Source organism: Pistacia vera, unplaced genomic scaffold (genome assembly GCF_008641045.1).
Source record: "Pistacia vera cultivar Batoury unplaced genomic scaffold, PisVer_v2 Contig838, whole genome shotgun sequence".
Classification (NCBI taxonomy): Eukaryota; Viridiplantae; Streptophyta; class Magnoliopsida; order Sapindales; family Anacardiaceae; genus Pistacia; species Pistacia vera.
This window is the reverse complement of record NW_022196710.1, coordinates 484,287-500,426: the sequence shown is the minus strand read 5'-3', so window position 1 is coordinate 500,426 and position 16,140 is coordinate 484,287. Positions and strand designations below refer to the sequence as shown.

Genomic DNA, 16,140 nt, shown 5'->3' with positions numbered 1-16,140 from the left:
CACATTGTTGAGTTATTAGAGTGGGTTCCTATTAATTGGTATTAGAGCATGATCTTGTGCCTATGTGGCAACGCACGCATGGCAGGCTGACCCATGGCAGGCTGACCTTGGGCCAGGGCTGCTACCCCGAGAAAGGGCATGGAGGTCCGAGGGAAAAGGGGATCCGGGTAGTCACCCAAGGGGTAAAGAGGCCAATGGGGGTAAAGAGGCCAACATGGACGTCGGTTGCGGAAGCGTGGTGGAATGTTAGGATCCCACATTGAAAAGGAAAAGGGTGGGCATGTGGGTTATAAAGGCTTGGGCACCCTCCCTTGGCAAGTCGGTTTTCCAAAGAGAGTTCTACCCAAGCCCATGAAAGACCCATGGCCCAGCCTACATTGTTGAGTTATTGGAGTGGGTTCCTATAAGAAAGAAAGCAAATAACAATAGCGCATTAACTCAATTGAAATATGTAAGGCATTTGCACATAGAGCCAACTACAAGTCCCCTTTCACCCACTCATGTCTTTGGTTAAACCTCTGAAAAGATTAACAATTTTCCCATAAAGCCTTATTACAACATCGAGAAGAAAAGAAAAACAAAACAAATAAAACAATAAATGAAGAGCAGTAATGCAAAGCTTGTAAAATCACATGAAGTGCTCACCCTTTAGCCTCTATAATTTACTAAATGAAATTCACATTTTAAGCATTGTAACTCATGAACCAAACAAGCAAAACTTTACAGAAGACATATCAAAATAGTGACCTCATCTTTTGTGGCCATTTTTGGTGGTTCTTTAAGCCGCACCAAACGGTGCTTAAATAGCTATGTTTAATCATAGCATAAAGCATTCATATCACAATGAGATAATTCTAAACAGAAATTCATTGAGTTCACAAAGGAAGTGAAACACGACACATATTTAATCAATATATAGTATCCAATCAAAGTTACAATGCTACAAAAAATCAACCATTCTTCACTATAATCAATCCAAATTAAAGAAATTTACCAATTTAATTTTTCAGATAGATGACTGAGATCGGAAAGAATGATTACACTTAACACCAGCATCACCAACGATTTCGATCGCCATACTCGTAGAGACACCAGTGAAGCCATAAGGGAGACCATAAGAAAGATGGGCATAGCCATCAAAGAGGCAATAAGATTTAGCCTTAGGGTTAATCCTAGTACTAATTATAATAGCAATAATCAAACTGTAAATACCCAACACTCCTGCCATGACCACCGACACAATAGACTTCATCACCAGTTCTGGCCTCATCACCAACACACCTACTCCACTTTTCGCTGTTTCATATACAGCTCCCATACCTACGATACACCCAATTAAAACCCCATATCGGAAAGCCAAATAAATAGCCAAATAAATCACTAAAAAACTAGATTAATTTGATATGTGTTTGGTTCTTATAGGAGATGACGAGGGTAGTAGTCACTATAACAAAAATGGCCTACGGTAACACTAGACAGTAGCACTTTTCCTTAAAGTGTTACTGTAGACTATCTATGGTAACACTTGATGTTAAAATGTTACGATAACTGTAAAACTTTCAACACAGTAGAGAGAGAAAAATGACTATAAAGGAAAATGTGAGAGGATGAAGAAAGAAAAAACAGAGCACTAAACTCTTTTCATATTTCATTACGTGAACAGTAAACTATTACAAAATTTATACTGCAAACTATTCTTCTCCACCGTTTGATCACTAAGAGACTAAGTAAATACAAGAAATATGGTTTGTTTGATTTACAACTTGCATCTCCACTTGCAGGCCAACTTGTATCTATTTTGTAACTTGTATTTCCCACTTGCATGCCGTTAGTAGATGATAAGGCCAACTTGTACCTGTTTTGCAACTTGTAGTGCAAGTTGTTTTCCCACTTGCATGCCGTTAGTAGATGATAAAAAGTGTGAACTGAAGTTGGCACAAATTTTACCCTGCATGTGTTTTCTATTGTTTGGATCTTTTTGCTTATGTGAAGCTTGATTTTTTGGTTAACATCGTCTCTCAAGCTGAACTTAAGTAAAAAAAAAAAATAATACTGTAGGGAAAGGTTGAGTAAAAAAAAACTGGATTGATTTCTTTCTGGACTGATTTTCTTTTTCAGGGATTGTTTATTTCTGCTACTGAATCCTCAGAATTTGAGGCTTGACATGCGAAGGATCGTCCCTCAAGCTCAAATAGGGAGGAGGCAGCAACAAGACACAAATCATCACGAATAGTTTTAAACCGAGAACCAGACAACGACTTGGTCAAGATGTCAGCAACCTGAAACTGAGAAGCAACATATTGAACCATCAAGCATTTAAACTGAACCATTTTGCAGACAAAGTGAATGTCAATTTCAATGTGTTTGATGCGTGCATAGAACATGGGATTGGCGGCAAGAGCACCTGCACTGGTGTTATCACACCAGAAAAAAGGAACACCGGGGATGGTAATATGAAGCTCACAAAAAAGATTTTGGAGCCAGGCCACTTCAGTTGAGGCTTGAGCCAAGGCACGGTACTCAGTTTCAGTGGAAGAGAGAGCTACCACCTACTGTTTTTTTGGAACTCCATTGGATTAAATTAGACCCAAGAAAGGGACAATAACCTCTGGTAGATTTCCGATCAGACAAATTACTTGCCTAGTCGACATCCGTATATCCTTCAAGGTGCAAGGTAGAACTCTTTCAAAAGGTAAGGCCATGACTCATAGTGCCCTAAAGATAACGAAGAACATGCTTATAGGCTTGCCAATGATTAGTTGTTAAAGCTTTTAGGAATTGGCTCAGCTTATTAATAGCAAAAGATATGTCTGGTCTAGTCATTGTAAGATACTAGAGAGCACCAATAAGACTATGATACAAGGAGGGCTGATCAAAAAGAGGTCCATCATCAAACTGCAACTTAGAACCAAACACCATGGGGGTAGAACACGGGTTGCAATGTTGCATACCAAAATGCTGGAGAACTTCTTCAGCATACTTTTGCTGATTTAGTTGAAGACTATAAGGTGTATGAATGATAGAAATGCCAAGGAAGTAGTGGACAGGACCAAGAATCTTAAGGCCAAAGGTTTCATCCAAACAGGTGACAACATGTTGAATAAGAGAAGCATTTTACTAGTTAATAGGATGTCATCTACATAAACAAGTACGTAGACAATTGTAGTATCTTGATGATAGTAGAACAGACTGGAGTCTGATGTAGAATTAGTAAAACCGTGACCAACCAAGGCTAACTTAAGCTTGTCAAACCATGCCCAGGGTGCTTGCTTTAGCCCATATAGGGCTTTGTGAAGTTTGCAAACATAGGATGGTTTGGAAGAATCAACAAACCCCTTTGGTTGAGACATATACACAGACTCGGTAAGGTCGCCATTGAGCAAGGCGTTGTTAACGTCAACTTGTTGCACTTCCCATCCATTATAGATAGCAAGGGAGAGTATAACTTGAATAGTGGAAGCTTTAATAATAGGAGAAAACATCTCAAAATAATCAATGCTAGGAACCTGATGAAAACCTTTCGCGACAAGCCGCGCTTTATATCATTAAAGACTTCTATCAGCATTTAACTTGACCTTAAAGACCCATTTATTCCCAACTAAGGTCATCTCATCTGTATATAGGACTAAAGTCCACATATGATTGGCTTCTAGTGCATCAAACTCGGCTTTCATGGCTTTGAGCCAAAGAGGATGTTGAAATGCATTTGCAACAAAGGAAGGTTCTGTATGATTTTCTGGAAGGATGGAACTAATGAGAGCTTTTGATTTATGTCTGGTTATCATGGGATGGACATTTTGAGTGGGATGGTGAGATGAAGGAAATGAGGGTGAAGGTGCTGTAGTATGGTAACCTCGAAGGTCAACCTTTAGCTGAAATGAGGGAAGGTGCGGGGAGGTGTTGATGACAGGTGTTGTGGAGGTAACATAATTAGGAGTAGTAGATGTAGTGGAGGACGGTGATAGTCGAGAGGAATCTGGCACAGGCTGTTTTAGAGAAGAAAAATCAACTGGAATTTTCCAAGCTGTGGACAGTTTGTGGTTGTGGTAAGAGCAGTTATAAGAGTAAAATTATGAGCAAAAGGGAAGACTTCCTCATTAAATTTTACACTCTGAACAGTGTATACCTTGCCATGAGCATTAAGACACAAATATCCCTTATGATATGAGCTATTACCTAAGAGAATACATTGCTCGGAATGGAAGGCAAACTTATGTTTTTGGTAGGGTCTAATGAAAGGAAAGCATTGGCACCCAAAGATCCGAATAGCATGGTAGTCTGGGGACTTGTGGAAGAGCTTTTGAAAGGGAGTTTGATTATGTAGAACCACTGTAGGTAACCTGTTAATTAGGTACACAGTCATATGGAATGCAAACCAATAATATTCAAGTAGCATGGAAGCTTGGGCCAACAATCTTAACCCCGTCTCAATCACATGCCGATGTTTACGTTCTATTTTACCATTTTGTTGGTGTGTGTGAGGGCATAGATGCCTAAAATGTATTCCTTGTTGAGCAAAATATATAGCTAAAGGGCAAAACTCTCCACTCTAATCTGACTGAAAGGCCTTTATTTTCTTGTCAAATTGCTGAGCAACCAGTTGTACAAACAGTTGTATTATATTGTTAACTTCAGATTTGAGCTTCATTGGATAGATCCAGGAGTACCAAGTGTAGTCATCAACCAATAGTAGGTAATATCTATAACCAGTAGCTAAACTAACAGGGATAGGTCCCCAAACATCTGCAATATCAAGCTCAAATGGCGTATGTGTTTGTAAATTGGAAGAAGGAAAATGACTTTGATGAAGTTTCCCATATTGATATGCTTCACAAAAACTAATTCTGTTTAAGCTATGATCTTTTATATTCAAATTTGTAACAAGAGTGTTAAGTACAGAGGAATGAGGATGACCAAGTCTTCTATGCCATAACGTCCCCACTTTATCAATAGTTGAATGTAAAGATTCATTATTTGCTATAGTAATAACTGGACATGAAGGACTAGGACTAGACGAGTTATTTAAATTTGCAGTGATAGATGTAGCAGGCTTTGAACTGATGGAGGAGTTTGCTGTATTTAAAAACACTTGAAAAACCTACAGTTGTGGAGATATTACTATAGAGGACTCAGCCTGTTGATTGTGGAAGCCAGTTGGAATGTCAAGCTAATAGAGTCCATTATGTACATAGCCTTTAAGTAGAATCACCTGTGATGTCTTGTCTTTAACAACACATTCATCCACAGAAAATTCAACAACCACATTGCTGTCACGTGTAATCTTTGAAATACTTAGAAGATTTTTTGTTACTTGAGGTACACAGAGAATATTTTTAAGTTGTAAGGACTTGTTTATGCAAGAAGGAATAAGGGTCAAACCTGTGTGAGAAATGCCAAGACATTTACCATTGCCCATTTGAAGAGACTCTGAACCATTGTATTGATTTTTCAAGGAAAGATTCTGTAAATTTGGGGTGATATGGTGAGTCGCTCTTGAATCAATATACTAAGTGGGATCTGCTATAGTGAGTGGAGTGGCTATTGAAGCTGTTGATTTTCCAGCTGAGCAGTTTTTCATATGTGTTTCTCCTGAAGGTTCACAAGATAACTATGTTTGATCTGCATGAAAGGTTGAATAGGTGTACTGAGACTAATTTGCTGGTGCTAAGTTTTGAAGTTGTACTGGATTGTGACTTATAGGTGAGGAGATAGAAGGAAACTGATTTGGACCATGGCTAAAGTATGGCTGCTGTGTGTTAGAGTAGATGCCCTAGAGCCAATCAATTATTGTAGAATTGACTCTTTGTAATAATGTTCATTAATCAATAAAAGGCATTTTATACTATATCGCGTAAATCATCATTTTATGTATTGATATATGTCCTTAGAATGGTAGAACCATGACGAGGGTATCAAGTGTTTCAAATCTTGATAGTGAGAACCCTATGAGCATATATGGTGGTCATTCTAGAAACGTCCATAGCCCCAGTATTATTCTAAAGAAATGGCACAGATAATACGGTAAAACTATCATAGTGTTAAATGACCCTGTCGAAAGGCAGTGACTAATCTCACTTGTCAAGGTTGTTTGGTGACAACCTGGTGCAACACATAGGTGCTTATTGTAGGCAAGTTCATTGGACTGACCCACCAAAGGATTCCATATGGATGATAACCCCAGTGTCTATGGAACAAATCCTCTAACGAATGGTGGTGTATGTGATCCTTAGACTTGAGATCACTAGAGCGCCTTGTGCACTGATTGGTGTAGTTTGACACTAGCCTAACACAGTTCTATTCAGAGCTGTCAATACGATAGTAATTGGCTACATCAAGGAGTGTATCAAGACTATGGTGGATAGACAAAGGATTCATCACTCTCGGGTATAGGAGAAGTTACCTACGACGCAATTTAATAAATGACAATGACACTAAAACTGTGGCCATAGTGGGATTGAGTTGTTGCCCTATCCAATTTATAATACAGGTCATTGGTCCAGTAACTGAATACATAATATCGAGAGTAACCAAACGTTGACATTATTTCTATGCCTTGGTCTCGTCGAGATAACAAATGATGAAATGATCGAATTGTACGATAACCATATCATTGACAGGTAGCTACTTTGTTGAATCCGAATCTATCGGGTGGCCATGATGCCTTGTTAAGAGCCAATCTTGGTCTGTGTATAGTAAGATGATTAATTGGTGTTAATTGCGATACTATACACTGTCGGTATGATGAGGAGCCTATGGGTCACACTCATAGAAGATAATTTAAGACTCAGGAGGTATGAAGGGCGTTTTTGTCTTTTTGGGCGAAATAGTATTTTGGTAATTTCACAGTGCAATTAAATTTGCTGAGGTTGTAGCCTTTATTTAATATGTTAGAAAAATTAAATAAGTGAGATTACGTTTAAATATGTGTTCGCATATATTTAAATAAGTTATCATTATTGTTAAATGTTAAATGTAATATATATATTATATATATATATATATATATATATAATATATATATATATATAATTTTAATTGAGATAATGATGAACCTAATATTGAAATATCTAATTGGGAGTGTTTGGAAACATGGGGTGTTTGGGCTAGAGCCCAAACCTATTCCATATGGGAATATGGCAATTAAAACATCACTATAAAAGAAAAAATTTCTTTGTGAATAAGATAGATTTCATTATTCATTCTTTTCATTGAAAAAGAAAAACCCCACAGCCCCAAAACACTCTCTCCCACGCCAATTTTAGTTTTGATTGAAAAATCAAATACTTTTCATTTTCCTTCTTTGTTCTTAAGGCTAAAGAGGATCTAGCAAATCCCTCTTTAGTTCCTTGCGATTATCTTCGTGTGGACTACGTCGGTTCGATCCTACACTTGGGTCGGTAGAAAAATACGTTCAGAGACAAAGTTGGAGGAGCCTCCAAACTTACGTATGATTTCTTAAACTCTAAACTAATTTTCTGCAAATTCTTGTTTTGATATAAATTGTAAATTTGTGCCCTGATCTTGGTTCTATTAAACGATCCGTGTTGTTATTAATTTTCTGTTTTTCGCTGCCTCAATGGATCGTTTCCTAATAGTGGTAGCAGAGCCTAGGGTAACAGATTTTACAGTTTTATATGGATGGTTGATTACATGTATTTGATTGATAATATGTTGCCTTAAAGAATCTGCGTAAAATCTGCTTTAAAAGCATGTTTTAAGAAATCAATTAATCGATTAATTTTAATTTGTTGATGATCTGCAAGTTTGGTATATTGGGTGATGGATTTTTGTTGAAATCAGTGTGTATGATTGATTGCAAAATCCGTTTGGTGTGTTTTCGGTTACTGTTTGAATTGATCCGAAGCTACAAATCAATGCACGCTCGCCGCGGCGATATAACCTATCGCCACGGCGTGCGTGTTTGGCATTCACGCTAATTACGAAATCAGCGCTCGCCGCGGCGATATAAACCATCGCCGCGACAATTGTCCTTAGGACGAGCGCTATACAAAATCAGTGCTTGCCGCGGCGATATAACCCATCGCCGCGACGATCGCACGTAGAGCATGAACGTCAAGTTAACCAGCGCATGCTGCGGTGATCTAACTCATCACCGCAGCGAGCGCACTTCTGAGGGTGTAGGGGCCAGATTGTAAAGTTTTAAAACTTTTAGACCAAATGTAGATCTACAAATTGTCAGGGGGTAATCAATAATTAACCCACCAATTGCAAAAATTGATTGTTTTTGAAATGTATGCTATGCACTTGTTTGTATATTGCATGGTGCCAGGTACATGAGCCTTAGACCTATGGTGAATGTTTTAAATTTTTTTTTTTTTTTTTTTGGGTATGTATGGTTGTAGTTTATTAAATAAGGCCTGCGTGTCATGCCTTTCTCCTCTTCTCATCTCATTCTCCTCGAATGTAAATCGAGGTTTCTAAATTTGTTGATGTAAAATTAGTTTAATATTAATTTTATTATAAATTTAGAATGATGTTTTTGTAATGTACTTGGAGACGGAACAAAGGACGAGGCAACCGTACTTGAAGACTTAAGATATTTATTACAGGACCCCTAGGTGACCCACCAATTCCTCTAGGCTCGAGGAAATCAGTTTTAGTTGGGCCATGTATCGGCACATTTTAATATTGTGTTTAGAATGCATGCTAAGGTTGAATATTGAATAACGTGTCAAACAATGTCATTTTAACAAAGATAATAATCTGGTGAGACATTAAATAACAAACCCTCAATTAAAGTATATTAAGTCACGTAAGCCTTCCATCACCATGGTTTTAATCAACCCAATGTTTGTCGAAACCTTGTTTGCCAAAGCGAATGGTACGCTTCTACCAGTGGGAGGTTAAAATGCATTAGAGTTTTCCTTAATAGAGATGGGTCGACTTAAAATGACGGTTTTACTTGTTCGCCAAAGCGAAGGTTGATAAACACGTTATGGGCATAGTAGAGCAGTACACATATTATGTGTACGTGGTGACATGTAGTGTCCACTTTACTGATACTGAGAATCACACTTGAGGACAATGGTTGGGGCCATTGGATTGTGTGATTGGCTTGTTGGCTTTTTAACATTTGAGGTTAATAGTAGGAGCTATCAACTAGTGTGGATTAAGTTTATTGGCCTACCTAATCAACTCATTTTGGCTTGTTCGCCAAAGCAAAGGTTTGAAATAGGCCGGATGGGATCTCGGTCCACTAGGAAAGTCAACGGGCTTTTCCAAGTTAATAGTGAGGGTTATTGACTTGAGTAAAATAGTGGGAGCATCGTTTAATAAAAGACCATATTGAATAATAATGAACTTTATAATGACTTTATCTTTTCTGCAATTGTAGATTCACCAAAATGAGCATTATGAACTTGCGACCGATAATTAAGAAAGAAAACAGGTTGGATGGATCCAATTTCTTATATTGGTATCGAAATCTTTGGATTATACTAAAGTCGGAAAAGAAATTGCATATCCTTGAAAAGCCATACTTGGCTGAGCGTGAGCCTGGTCCTAATGCCACTCAAGAAGTAAAGGATACTTATCAAAAGTTCCTTGATGATGCTGATGGCGTTCAATGCTTGATGTTAGCATCGATGACACCAGTGCTACAAAAGTAGCATGAGAATATGGACGCTGCTTCTATCATTCTACACCTCAAGGAGCTTTTCAAAGGAAATGCTCGACGTGAGAGGTACAAGGTGTTGAAAGCACTATTTGGGAGTCGTTTGACTGAGGGAGCCCAAGTTGGTCCTCATGTGCTCAAGATGATCAAGCACATATAGAGAGGCTTGAGACTTTGAGATTTGAGTTGGATGCAGAATTACAAATGGATTTGATTCTGCAATCCTTGCTTGACTCTTATGCACCGTTCATAATGAATTTCAATATGAACACGATGGTGAAAACCCTGTCGGAACTTTTGAACATGTTGAGGACTGCAGAGTAGGACTTGAAAAAGTCCAAGCCTATTTTATTGGTTACTGCCTGTAAAGGAAAGGGTAAAGCCAAGCCCAAGCCCAAGCCCAAAGGACAAGTTGCTCTTGGGCCTGAGAGTGGCATAGAAAAGGGAAAAGTAGGCTGCTTTTTTTGTGGTAAGCTTGGCCATTGGAGGAAACACTACAAGGCTTTCCTCGCAAGCAAGAAGAAGCCAGATGCTACGGCTTTAGGTATGTTTATGATTGAGATTAACTTCTCTCCCTCAAAATCTTGGGTCATTGACACAGGATGTGGTACTCACATTTGTACTGATGTGTAGGGACTAAGGCAGAGTAGAGTGCTCACCAAGGGAGAGGTGGAACTATGAGTTGGAAATGGAGCACATGTGGCTACATTGGCTGTAGGGACTTACTGTTTATGTTTGCCTACGGGCTTGTTGTTGGATCTACATAACTGTTATCACGTACCTTCTATTTCTAGAAATATTATTTCAGTATCCGCTTTGGATAATATGGGGTATCATTTGGAGATATCTAATGGATTGTTGTCATTTAGTTTGAATGGTATTCTATTTGGAATTGCAAGGTTATATAATGGATTATATGTTCTTGACTTAAACAATAAAGATATTCTCAATGTTAAAACCAAGAAAACTAAACATAGTGATCAAAACTAGACATATCTTTGGCACTGTAGATTGTTTCATGTTAATAAGACTCGCATTGCAAAACTTCAAAGGGATGAAGTTTTGGACCCTTTTGACTTTCAGTCATTTGAGGTATGCGAGTCATGCCTATTAGGCAAGATGACCAAGTCTCCTTTCACAGGACAAAGTGAAAGGGTTATTGAGCTGCTAGGCATCATCCATAGTGATGTATGAGGTCCACTAACAGTTGAAGTCAGAGGTGGATATTCATACTTCATCACATTTACTGATGATTTTATTAGATATGGTTATGTCTAGCTTATGAGACATAAATCTGAAGCCTTTAATAAGTTTAAAGAATTCAGGAATGAAGTACAAAATATGTTGGGTAAAAGTTTTAAAGCTCTTCGGTCGGATCGAGGAGGTGAATACTTAAGCTCAGGGTTTTTGGAGTACTTGAAGGAATATGGGATAGTATCACAACTCACCCCTCCTTGTATACCCTAACACAATGGAGTGTCAGAAAGGAGGAACAAGACCTTACTTGACATGGTTAGGTCCATCATGAGTTTTAGTGATTTACTTGCATCATTCTAGGGTTATGCTGGGGTTATGCCCTAGAGACTACGACTCACGTTTTGAATCGTGTGCCTTCAAAGTTTGTAGATAAGACTTCATATGAGCTATGGGTTGGGCGAAAGCCCAACTTGTCTTATCTAAGGATTTGGGGTTGCGAAGCTTATGTTAAGAAATTGACTTCAAACAAGCTAGGCCCAAAATGTTGTAAATGTATATTTGTGGGATATCCAAAGGAGACCAAAGGATACTACTTCTACCACCCAGAAGAGCGCAAAATTTTTGTTGCTCGATCTGGTGTCTTCCTAGAAATGAAATATTTTCTAAGAAGTACTAGTGGGAGAAAAGTAGAACTTGATGAAGTTCTAGAACCACAAGATATATTAGATGAAGGACGGGATGATGTGCCACTGAAGGTGGTTGAACATCATGAGGAGGTTATTCCATAAGCTATGGCTCAAAATGAACCACCTCAGGTAGCACAGGAGCTACGTAGATCTGGGAGAGTACGCCATGAGCCCGTGAGATACGGTTATCTCGTGACTCAACATGGTGATGTACTAGTCTATCAAGACCATGAACTTAGAACCTACAAAGACGCTATATCGGATCCAGATTCTGTTAAACAGCTTGAAGTCATGAAATCTGAAATGGACTCCATGTACCAGAACCAAGTGTGTCTCTGGTGGAACCACCTGAAGGGGTAAAACCTATAGGGTGTAAATGGGTCTTCAAAAAGAAGACTGACATGGATGGCAAGGTGCATACTTATAAAGCACGACTGATTGCCAAAGGTTTCAAACAAATTCATGGCATTGACTATGAAGAAACCTTTTCGCCGGTTGCCATGATTAAATCCATCCGGATTATGCTTGCGATTCTGCATATCATGACTATGAGATTTCGCAAATGGATGTCAAAACAGCTTTCCTGAATGAAAACCTTGAGGAGGATGTGTATATGACACAGCCTGATGGTTTCGTTCTTGATGGGCAAGTTGATAGGGTATGCAAGTTGCAGAGATCCATATATGGACTCAAGCAAGCTTCAAGGAGCTGGAACATTCATTTTGATGAAGCCGTAAAAGAATTCAGTTTTATCAAGAACGAAGATGAGTCCTATGTTTACAAGAAAGTGAGTGGGAGCGCAGTAGTATTCCTAGTGTTGTATGTCGATGACATACTTCTGATCGGGAATGATATACCGAATTTGTAGTCGGTAAAGACTTGGTTATCCAAGTGCTTCTCCATGAAGGACTTAAGGGAAGCAGCCTACATCCTTGGAATAAAGATCTATTGTGATAGATCGCGTAGGTTGCTTGGCCTAAGTCATGGTGCATATATTGACGAACACCTGAAAAGATTCAGTATGGAAGAATCCAAGAAGGGATTTCTTCCAATGTCATATGGTGTTTATCTCTCTGAGGAATTGTGTCCTAGAACATAAGACGAGAGAGATATGATGAAGAGGATCCCATATGCATCAACAATTGGATCCATCATGTATGCCATGCTATGTACTCGGATTAATGTCTCGTGTGCTTTGAGCACTTATAGTAGATATCAATCGGATCCAGGTGAGCGTCACTGGATGACTGTCAAGAATATTCTTAAGTACCTGAAGAGGACTAAGGATATGTTCTTGGTTTATAGAGGGGAATATAAGCTCACTATAAGAGGATATAGTGATGCTAGTTTCCAAACGAACAAAGATGATTATCGATCGTAATCAGGGTTTGTATTTTGTCTTAATGGTGGTGCAGTGAGCTGGAAGAGCTCCAAGCAAAGCACTGTAGCGGACCCTACAATGAAGGCTGAGTATATTGCATTATCAGATGCGGCCAAGGAGGCAGTCTGGATTAAGAAGTTCGTTACTTGGTGTGATTCCCACGATTGTTGATCCTATAGACATTTATTGTGACAACAATGGAGCAATTGCTCAATCCAGGGAACCACGGTCTCATCAGAAGTCCAGACACATACTCAGACGATTCCATCTCATCAAAGAGATAGTTGAGAGGAAAGACATGTAGATTAGTAAAGTGCATACTGACGACAATCTCGCAGATCCACTGACAAAGCCTTTGTCGCAGCAGAAGCATGAAAGGCACCTGAGATCATTTGGTATTAAATACATGAATGATTGGCTATAGTGTAAGTGGGAGATTGTTAGAGTAGATGCCCTAGAGCCAATCAATTATTGTAGAATTGACTCTTTGTAATAATGTTCATTAATCAATAAAAAAAGGCATTTTATTCTATATCGCGTAAATCATTATTATTGCAATATGTATTGATATATGTCCTTAGAATGGTAGAACCGTGACGAGGGTATCAAGTGTTTCAAATCTTGATAGTGAGAACCCTATGAGCACATATGGTGGCCATTCTAGAAACGTCCGTAGCCCCAGTATTATTCTGAAGTAAGGGCACAGATAATACGGTAAGGCTATCATAGTGTTGAACGACCCTGTCGAAAGGCAGTGACTGATCTCACTTGTCAAGGTTGTTTGGTGACAACCTAGTGCAACACATGGGTGCTTGTTGTAGGCAAGTTCACTGGACTGACCCACCAGAGGATTCCATATGGATGGTAACCCCAGTGTCTATGAAACAAATCCTCTAACGAATGGTGGTGCATGTGATCCTTAGACTTGAGATCACCGAAGCACCTTGTGCACCGATTGGTGTAGTTTGACACTAGCCTAACGCAATTCTATTCAGAGCTGTCAATACGGTAGTGATTGACTACATCAAGGAGTGTATCAAAACTATGGTGGATAGACAGAGGATTCATCACTCTCGAGTACGGGAGAAGTTATCTCACGACGCAATTCAGTAAATGACAATGACACTAAAACTATGGCTACAGTGGGATTGAATTGTTGCTCTATCCAGTTTATAATATAGGTTATTGGTCTAGTAACTGAAAACACAATATCGAGAGTAACCGAAGGTTGACATTATTTCTATGTCTTGGTCTCGTCGAGATAACGGATGATGAAAGGATCGAATTGTATGGTAACTATATTGTTGACAGGTAGCTACTTTGTTGAATCCGAATCTATCGGGTGGCCATGATGCCTTGTTAGGGGCCATGATGCCTTGTTAGGGGCCAATCTTGGTCTGTGTATAGTGAGACGATTAATTGGTGTTAATCGCGATACCATACACTACCAATATGATGAGGAGCCTATGGGTCACACTCATAGAAGATAATTTAAGACTCAAGAAGTAAGAAGGGCGTTTTCATCTTTTTATGTGAAAGGGTATTTTGGTAATTTCACAGTGTAATTAAATTTGCTGAGGTCATAGCCTTTATTTAATTTGTTAGAAAAATTAAATAAGTGAGATTACGTTTAAATATGTGTTTGCATATATTTAAATAAGTTATCATTATTGTTAAATGTTAACATATATAAATATGTGTTCGCATATATTTAAATAAGTTATCATTATTGTTAAATGTTAACATATATATATATATATATGTTGATTTTAATTGAGATAATGATGAACTAATATTACAATATCTAATTGGGAGTGTTTGGAAACATGGGGTGCTTGGGTTAGAGCCCATGCCTATTCCATATGGGAAAAAGGCAATTAAAACATCACTATAAAAGAAAAAGGTTTCTTTGTGAATAAGATAGATTTCATTATTCATTCTTTTCATTGAAAAAGAAAAACCCCACAGCCCCAAAACACTCTCTCCCACGCCAGTTTTAGTTTTGATTGAAAAATCAAATGCTCTTCATTTTCCTTCTTTGTTCTTAAGGCTAAAGAGGATCTAGCAAATCCCACTTTAGTTCCTTCCGATTATCTTCGTGTGGACTATGTCGGTTCGATCCTACACTTGGGTCGGTAGCAAAATACGTTCAGAGACAAAGTTGGAGGAGCCTTCAAACGTGCATATGATTTCCTAAACTCTAAACTAATTTTCTACAGATTCTTGTTTTGATATAAACTGTAAATTTGTGCCCTGATCTTGGTTCTATGGATCAATCCGTGTTGTTATTAATTTTTTGTTTTCCTCTACCTCAATGGATCGTTTCCTAACACTGTGTGCTTACAAAATAGGCTTGAGCAGGAGTTGTCATTTGTGTAGATTGTTGTGTCATATTATAGTCCATTCCAAAGTGAGATTTATGATTTTGATTCCCTTGAAAGTAAGTGTCAAACCGATGGTAACATTGAAGGGCCATGTGACCACTTTTCCCACACAATTAACAAAATAATCTTGGCTTATGGAAATTCCTGGCTCCGCCTCTGCCTCTGCCGAAACTTGGATTATAATTCTGGAAATTTTGACCAATCTGATAGGAATTTCTGTGTTCATTTTGGTTTGGAGGTAGAGATTGAGTGAGATGTTGTGTTGGCTGTTCTGAACTATTTTGCAGCGGCATGTTTTGAGTTGAAGAAAAAGACTGTTTAGTTGCTAAGAATGCAACAACTTCATGAAAGCTTATATAAGCTGCATGTTATTTTTCCAACCTCATCTCATGTTTATACAGTAGGAATTGAGCTTCCTGTAGAGATACTTCACTACTCCTTGACATTAAGGTTGCTACCATTGGCATCATATTCAGAGCCAAAGCCATCAAGGATATATAATAGCAATTCTTCATCATTTATGGTTACTTCATTAGCAGTAAGAAAACCAGCAATCTCCTTCATCTTCAGTACATATTTGTTTATGCTAGAGTTTTCTTTCTTAGTGGTTTGCAACTGATTTCTTAAGTGCAACACTCTAGCCTTAGAATCAGTCAAGAAATGCATCTCTAAGGTATGCCATATATCATAGGTTGTCTCACAATTTGCTACGTACCTAAACATAGTTTTGGATATGGATGAGATTAACCAGCTAAATAGAAATTGATCTATTGTCTTCCACATAATATGATCAGAGTTGATTACTTTCTTAGATTCATCGGTTGAGGACATAATAAAAGCAGAGGGACACGGTTTCTC

At 38.4% G+C, this 16,140-nt stretch overlaps 1 protein-coding gene across 1 annotated transcript; it reads right to left on the bottom strand.

Annotated features, from left to right (window-relative positions):
* Positions 1 to 1,006: 1,006 nt before the first annotated feature.
* LOC116118119 (V-type proton ATPase 16 kDa proteolipid subunit-like) lies at positions 1,007 to 1,318 on the bottom strand. Its single transcript, XM_031404087.1, has one exon. The coding sequence runs from the start codon at positions 1,316 to 1,318 to the stop codon at positions 1,007 to 1,009; it is 312 nt and encodes a 103-aa protein (XP_031259947.1).
* Positions 1,319 to 16,140: the final 14,822 nt, after the last annotated feature.